Raw genomic sequence first — 7905 nt, 5'->3', positions numbered from 1 at the left:
GACACCGGCGGGCCGGGCCAGGGTGCAGGTCAGGGGTCTTTGGGCGCCGACGCTAACCGGGGTCACGCCTTCCCAGTTCCTGGCAGCGCTGGGCCAGGATCCCAGGGAAGGGCCCCGGCAATGAGCTCATTGACCGCGCCAGCCGGCTGCATTAGCGATGGACACAGGCGGGGCCGGAGGAGGGAAGCATACCGGAATACAGGGCTTGGAGATGGTTATTTGGGAAAGGTTTTTGCTGTTTTATAAGCCTTCGATAACTCTTGGGTTTTGACTGTCTTTAGAACCACCTCCAAAGCCGCACAGAGAAATCCGGCTCATTTATTTATAAACAGGTGCTCTAGTTAGATATCATTTGCTCATTTGTAATCTCATTGGGTGGGGTGACGTTTAAGCACTCTGGCATTCACGGCCTTCTGTAATCCTCTTGCCGACCTTGTGAAGATACTTGGTAGTATCATTCCTGTTTTTTTAAAAATATGTCTTTATTGATTTCAGACAGGAAGGGAGAGGGATAGGAACATCAAGGATGAGAATCATTGGTCGGCTGCCTCCCGCACGACCCCCTTGGGGATGGAGCCGTAACCCGGGCATGTGCCCTTGACCGGAATGGAGCCTGGACCCTCCAGTCTAAACCAGCTAGGGTGTATCAGTCCTGTTTATAGACTCGGCCCTTCGGTTGTGACGTCTAGCTTCATCAAACTTGGTTCTAAGGGACTTCATTGTTTACAAAACATTCCAAAGATGTGCCATGGATTCTCAAGGAATTTACGAATTAGCCCCCCAAAATGCTTCTGGTAATGGAAGCATAATTTGAACAATCTTGAGTTCACAAGGTGACTACAGGGTGTCCCCAAAACATATACACATTTTAACAGCTGATAGCTCAATTTTGAACATGAAATGTATTTTAATAAACATTGCCTTTATAATTATTCAAAGTGTGTGTAAGTTTGGCTGTGTAAATTTAGTGGCTACAATAGTTTATCACAGATGTTTGTAATCTTTCCATTTATCTCTGCATGAATGGTTCTTTTTCCTGTTGAGTCTCAGTTCATGTCAGAGAGGCCTTCCTTGACTTCTCACACCCCCATCACCACAACCTGTTTTATTTTCTTCATAGCTCCTATCACAGTCTGAATTACTTTGTTCATTTATTGCTTGTTTACCCCTTACTACCAACACCCATTTGAAATGTAAGCACCATGGGAGAAGGGACGTTGTCTACCTTGTTCATTGCTGAATCCTCAGTGCCTAGTGTCAATAAATACCTGTTAAATGAATAAATGTTTGAAATATCCAACTTTATCTTGCTCACCACAGATATATAATCAAGCAGAAGACACTGTTTAAAAATAAGCCATTTATTATACAAAAGGAAACCTGAGGTAACAGAAAATAGCAATACTTGTAGTAATAAAAGTATCATTCCCATGCTTCACCCCCTCCAGCAGCATAAATAAAACTGATTCCTATTAGAAACGTCTACCGCTAATAACCCCAAGCCTGCTGCTGTATATAGAGCAGGCTGTGCCCCAAACCAGAGAAAATTCACATTGCTTGCTTTCTCCACAGGGAAAGTGAAGCCGTTAGTTGATAAGTGCCATGTGGCTATTCAGGTTCTGCTTTCCCTTATGGAAATGTAGCACCTAGTTTACTCTGCTCTTTTGTGAATATTTTTTATGGCAATAGGAATAAAGGAAAAAAGTCTGTAAGTACTGACCACAAAGCAGGCATGAGTCTCCAGCCACAATAATTCATAAACCAGCCCACTTTGTACATAAAAGTGCTAAAGGAGTGCCAATGTGAACTGTTGTGAATAGACAGGAAAGGTAAGGATGATTTCATGTAACTACGATCACTTACTCTTTTTACTGCCCATAATGAAATTTAAGTCCTAATTTTAGTTTGTACTTGGGTACTAGTATTGTGTTTTGTTTTTCATGTACAATAAGTGCCAACTAGTTGGAACAACTATTTTTGAATTTTAATGAAGTACCAGACAAGAAAGGCAGTTAATTTCTACCTAGTGATCTGATGTGGTCCTGGGAGCCACGCTACAGCGTGCATTGCTTTTACTGAACAAGGCTCTCAGTATTGTCTGACCACGTGCCTAGAAAAAAGCCATTGATTCAATTACGGGCTGCAGAAAGATATGGTTACAGAGTCGTTCTATAGCACTCAATTTCTAAACTATGGGGAGAGATTAGGAAAATAACGATGATTATTTAGCAGCAGGAAAATCAAAATGTTAATATGTGTGCACAGAGAATTCACATAAGCATGAAAGCCAATGATTTATTTTTAAAGAGACGTCTAATTGGGTGAAGCCAATTCTAGGAGCCTGGATATGAACAATAAATGTGTACTAAGGAGGTTATAGGTTTCTTACACAGTTGTCTAGGGAAAAACCCTAGGTCACTTTTCTGAATAGTGGCCCATTGTGGAAAAACAATAATATATATTGTAATTTCTTTAATGTCATCAGTTACGCTGGGCATCAAAAGATACTTTTTTATTGGCCATATATAATAAAATATACTGGATAATTCTGGAAGAGTAAACTTTTTTTAAACGTATGTATTGATGAGAAATTTGTTATTTCACTATTTTTTGGTCTCATTAGAGTTGTTTTTATTTGTTTTTTATTACCCCCTCCAACCTGCCCCTATAAGTCAGCATTTGTATTTGAACAAATTGCAAGCTTAGAAATCAATCCTGAATTTGACTTCAGTTGTGGATCCCTACTGTATCAAATTTTAACATAAGTATCTTTAAAAATTTCTTTACAATTTATTGATTTTGGAGACAAAGGGAGAGGGAGAGAGAGGAAGGAAAGAGAGAAACATTGATTTGTTGTTCCATTTATTTATGCATTCACTGATTGATTCCTATATGTGCCCTGACCGGGGATTGAACCCACACCTTGGTGTATTGGGACGATGCTCTAACCAACTGAGCTACCCAGCCAGGCTAACATAAGTATACTTGAAGATCTAGCTTTACCTCTTTTTCTTTTCTGCAAAAGAGCAAAAAGGTTAAGCAAACTTTCCAAGCTATTACAAAGGGTATTTTTTTTCTTAAAGAATAGAATGAAAAAAGAAGGACTCTGACAGTGAAGTCCAGCCTAAATAATAGCTTTCCTTAGCCACATCCTTAGATGTTACAATATTAAGTGTAGGACCTTCATTGTTGAGGCATCTACATATATTTGTATTATTAACTCTGGTAGTAAAAAAATTTATACACACAGTCATAATAATTTACCACCTGATATATTGATAAGCTATGGAACTTCTCTGGTGATAATTCATTAATACAACTTTACAACCAGGGTAGCTCTAAGGGCCAAGATATTCTTCCCTGTTTCTCTGCTCCAGAAAAAGCTAACGACCTCTCTGCCCATTAAGCTATCTATTCAGATCACAGCAATAGAAAGGTTTGGCTATACCCTCAACTGGACTCACAGCTTTTTTATTGTTGTTATTTTGTTTGGTTAATCCTCTCGCAAGGATATTTTCCACTGATTTTTAGAGAGAGTAGAAGGGAGGGAGAGAGACAGAGTCAGAGAGAAACATCGATGTGAGAGAGAAACATGGATTGGTTGCCTCCTGCACATGCCCGACCAGGGCCAGGGATCAAGCCTACAACCAAAGTACCTGCCCTTGACCAGAATCGAACCTGAGGCAGCCAATCAATGATTCTCTCTCCTCTCCCTTCCTCTCTGAAATCAATAAAAATAGCCTATATAATAAAAGGTTAATATGCAAATCGACCAAACAGTAGAATAACTGGTCGCTATGATGGGCACTGCCCCCTGGGGTCAGTGCACTCCCACAGGGGGAGCACCACTCCACCAGTGCACAACCCCCACTGGGGACGTGCCCACAACCAGAATCGAACCTGGGACCCCTCAGTCGGCAGGCCGACACTCCATCTACTGAGCCAAACTGGTTAGGGCTTAACTAACAGCTTTTTATTTAGCCAGCCACTTGTGGTGACTTACATCTCTTGCCTCACCTCTCATCTGCTCTATCCACTGAGCCAAACTAGCTAGAGCTTGACTAACAGCTTTTTAAAATATATATATATTTTTTTATTTTTTTTATTTTTTACAGAAAGGAAGAGAGAGGGATAGAGAGTTAGAAACACCGATCACCTGCCTCCTGCACAACCCCCACTGGGGACGTGCCCACAACCAGAATCGAACCTGGGACCCCTCAGTCGGCAGGCCGACACTCCATCTACTGAGCCAAACTGGTTAGGGCTTAACTAACAGGTGTTTATTTAGCCAGCCACTTGTGGAGACTTACCTCTCTTGCCTCACCTCTCAACTCCTTAGACTTGGGTGGGCTCCATCAAAATGTGGTCTCAGAAATACTATAAAGTTGTATAAAAGAATATCAGCAATAGAATGAGTGAAGCTAGAATATTCATCCCACTTAAGATGAAAAGTGCTACAGAATATAAACTATACTGCTGGGCTGTTTTTTCCACAATTTTCATGACTGGGGGAAATGGGACTTTTGTAATATATAAAAATAAAATAGAGGAAAGACTTCATTAGACATAAAAGAACAAATACATATAAAATTCTTCACTTTGATTCACACTGGCCTATTTTAACATTTCAAAATTTTATATATACTAGAGGCCTAGTGCATGACATTTGTGCACTGGAGAGGGAGGGGGTCCCTTCAGCCTAGACTGTGATTCACAGTCCAGGAGCCCTTGGGGGATGTCCAACTGACGGCTTAGGCTCGCTCCCCAAAACCGTAGTCTGACATCCTTAGCACTGCATCAGCCCAGTTTGTGACTGAGCAGCACTCCCCCTGTGGATAGTTCATGCATTGAGCGTCTGCCCCCAGTGGTCAGTGTGCATCATAGCAACTGGTCGTTCTGCCTTGGGCCAATTTGCATATTACCCCTTTATTATATAGGAAATATATATATATTACATATATATAAAGTTAAAACTGTCAAATCTATAGCCAATTTAATGCAGAGAAGAATGAATGTGGGAATGGTGGCAAGGCTGCTATATCTTCATCAGAAATTGTGGAGAACTAGGAAAGGAAAAAAATTTTAAAATAAAAAGACTAACATGAAATTCAAGGTAAATGATAAAAAAAAATACAACTCCAGAGAACTAGAATACAACCCACCAGGAGTTTTGCTTCACCACCAATATAACAGTTCATAAAGCAGAATATCTGGAAAAGAGGTTGGAAAAGGTACCAAATAATAAGGGGTTTGAGGAATAGCACATGAGAAATCTTACCTCATTTGTAGCCAACTACTAAGGTGTTGTTCCAATCATAATTGAAAGGATGAAATGGCTAGAGAAATAAGCAGTTCTTTAAAAATTCTGTTGGATCTGCACCTTGAATCAAATGGGTGTTTCAGGCTTCTCTTTTCCACTAAACTAAGAACTGGATGCCTTCATCTCTCCTTGAGGGGAAGCCCTATTACCACGGTCTGAGACCCTGGCTATACATCGTTAGGATAAAATATCAGTAGATACAACTAGAATCCCTTAAATTCAGGATAAGACAATGTTCATTAAGGGTTTGTGCAGCATGTCCTGTGGTAGAATGACTTCCATCTTCTTAGACCTACCAAGTTCAAAGCTCTCGCAGGGTAATTAGAGATTTTGGTTCCTTTTCAGGAAGATCTCATGTAGGTAATCCCAAAATTTCCTCTCTTGTGTCTCATTGTTGTGGATCATGGCAGTGAGAGCTTCCCCCTGGTCCAGACCTTGCCAATAGTCTTGCAGCCACATCTCCTTCCAGCTGAAATATCAAAATGAGGGTTGGATTATGGAACCTCAGCACAGCTATGGAGTCAACAAAACCTTAAGCAGATACAGTGGTCTCTGTCTAGCACAGGGCTCTGCTCCAGGGAAGGAATGTGAAGTAAATCCAGCACTAGTTCAGGTGACAGGTGGTAAGCCACAAACATGATTATGTCACACAGCCCAATCAATGAGCCAAACTTCCTAACTTTCCTGCTCCTGGTTCCCAATGTGGAGGGAGATCAAAAAGGCAAGCAAGGCAGGGGCCAGGTTAGGAAAGCAGTTGTTAGGAATTTAGATGGTTACCTTTCAAGTTGCACCTTTATCTCAATAATCAAAATGAAGGTGCAGCAGCATTCAGGACCCAGAATTAAGAGATATCCTGAATTTATTAAGTGTTTACATTGTTTTACACTTTTCCTCTAGTAAATCATATCATGTTCAGCATAAACTAGATACAAATTACTTGATGGAGGACATCATTTCCAGGACCAAATTGTGCCAGTAGCACATATAAGCAACCCTCTGCTGCCATCCACTGTCAAAGTCGGTCTCTGCAGGCCAATCCAGCAACCTCTCTTTCTCAAGTTCAATCCTTTTCTACTGCTTCTTTCCCAACAGGCGTGGTTTGCTGCAAGAGGATTCGGTATTTTCCCACTCCACCTCCCATGCTGACCTGTTCCCAATGCTGACACAGTCTACCATCTACCGCAGTAGTCTCCTTACTTCCCTTCTAATCCACACTGCCCACCATTGATAATTATTATCTTTTTAAAGAATTCCCTCTATTCTGTCTAGGGTGAGTATAAAATTGTCTAGGGTGAATCATCCAAATCAGGATACCTTTAAGAGTGAAAGGAGGTGTTATTAATAATTACACCAGGTTAACAGGTGTGAACTCCGGCTATTACAAACTTCCCTCAAAATACTCATCTTTGTATCCCTCATCCCCACCCACAGGTGTTCAATAAATAGCTGAACTGATTTTCAGGACCGCCCAATTTCTGAGCCTGGTATTCAGGCTAGGTGTATCCTGGCCCCCCTTTATCTGCCCAACTCTGTCTCTCCCTCATCACCTCTCTGAGCAGGTCCTCTGCTCGGGTTGAAACCTTTTTTGAGTTACTATTGCAAACGTTGTCCCCATCAGCTGAGTTTCATATGTTGTTGCCTTGGATTGTAGTTTACATCTTTACTGAGCTTTCTCAGTTTGTCTTATATCCCCAGCTAGACCCTGACACCTTAAATGCAGAGTGAGCCCCTCTCATAATTTCTTTATACAACAGCCCCTCAGCACCTCGTGCTAACTCATTGTCCACAGTAAGCAAATAATCTGACTTGATGGCTGCAGGGGACCCCAGCTACCTTACCTGTCACTCTCAGGAATCTCGTCCACGCTGCCAAAGCCAGGTGTTGGCACTGGGCAGTCCATGTGTGAGGGCTGGGCAATGTGAGGCTCAGGGGCAGGGGTGTCTCCGGGGGCGGCTTCGTGGGCTTTCTCCGCCTCCAGCCTCGCCAGCTCATGATCACAAACGAAACACTCGAAGCCATTGAGATAGTTGGGCAATAAAGGGTCATTCACTCCCCACTCCCGATGCTTCAGACGATCCAGGAGGAACTGGTTGGTGATGCCCCCGGGTTGTTTGTATGCCAGGTATTTCATATATTCTTCATCGTTCTTGTCCAGGAAGTCAATAAACTCTGCCAGCTTCTGCGGTGACTCAAAGTCATCGATGAGGATGATGGAGTGATTGTTGGGCATCCAGTCCCTCACCGAGGGGGAGCCGCGATACACAGGCACCGCACCGAGGTGCATGGGGCGCCACAGCTTTTCTGTCATGTAATCGTCACAGATAGCATTCTCGAGAGCCAGATGGAACTTATAGCGGGACAAGAAGGCCAGGAGCTCTGGGTCCTCGGTGGTGGCCGTGGCTGTGTCCTGTAACCGCGGGGTGGGCAGCTCCCGATTCTGCAGGCATTTCCCGTAGGAGTCCACCTGCGCGGGCAGAGTACAGGTCAAGTGGGTACGGCAGGTCGGCAGGTCGGCAGGTCGGCCTGGACAGGGGGCCTGGCCTGGCCCGGCGCCTCCCCCACTCCCCACCCCCGCCCCCGCTCGC

At 43.0% G+C, this 7905-nt stretch overlaps 2 protein-coding genes across 2 annotated transcripts in view; both read right to left on the bottom strand.

The window, feature by feature from the left end:
* CHCHD1 (coiled-coil-helix-coiled-coil-helix domain containing 1) overlaps positions 1-1234 on the bottom strand; it is a 2664-nt gene extending 1430 nt beyond the window's left edge. The window contains exon 1 of the mRNA XM_006761029.1: positions 1226-1234. Coding sequence (XP_006761092.1) covers positions 1226-1234 — 9 coding nt within the window. The remainder of the gene's footprint in view (positions 1-1225) is intronic.
* Positions 1235-4899: 3665 nt separating this feature from the next.
* The window catches only part of FUT11 (fucosyltransferase 11 (alpha (1,3) fucosyltransferase)), a 3505-nt gene continuing 499 nt past the window's right edge, over positions 4900-7905 (bottom strand). The window contains exons 2-3 of the mRNA XM_015562113.1: positions 7159-7900; positions 4900-5789 (exon numbers count right to left, since the gene is read on the bottom strand). Of these exons, the coding sequence (XP_015417599.1) occupies positions 5642-5789; positions 7159-7900 (890 nt within the window). The 3' untranslated portion in view covers positions 4900-5641. The remainder of the gene's footprint in view (positions 5790-7158; positions 7901-7905) is intronic.

The sequence above is a fragment of the Myotis davidii genome, unplaced genomic scaffold (assembly GCF_000327345.1).
Source record: "Myotis davidii unplaced genomic scaffold, ASM32734v1 scaffold134, whole genome shotgun sequence".
Lineage (NCBI taxonomy): Eukaryota > Metazoa > Chordata > Mammalia > Chiroptera > Vespertilionidae > Myotis > Myotis davidii.
The sequence above is the reverse complement of the archived record's forward strand: the minus strand, read 5'-3'. Positions and strand labels throughout refer to the sequence as shown.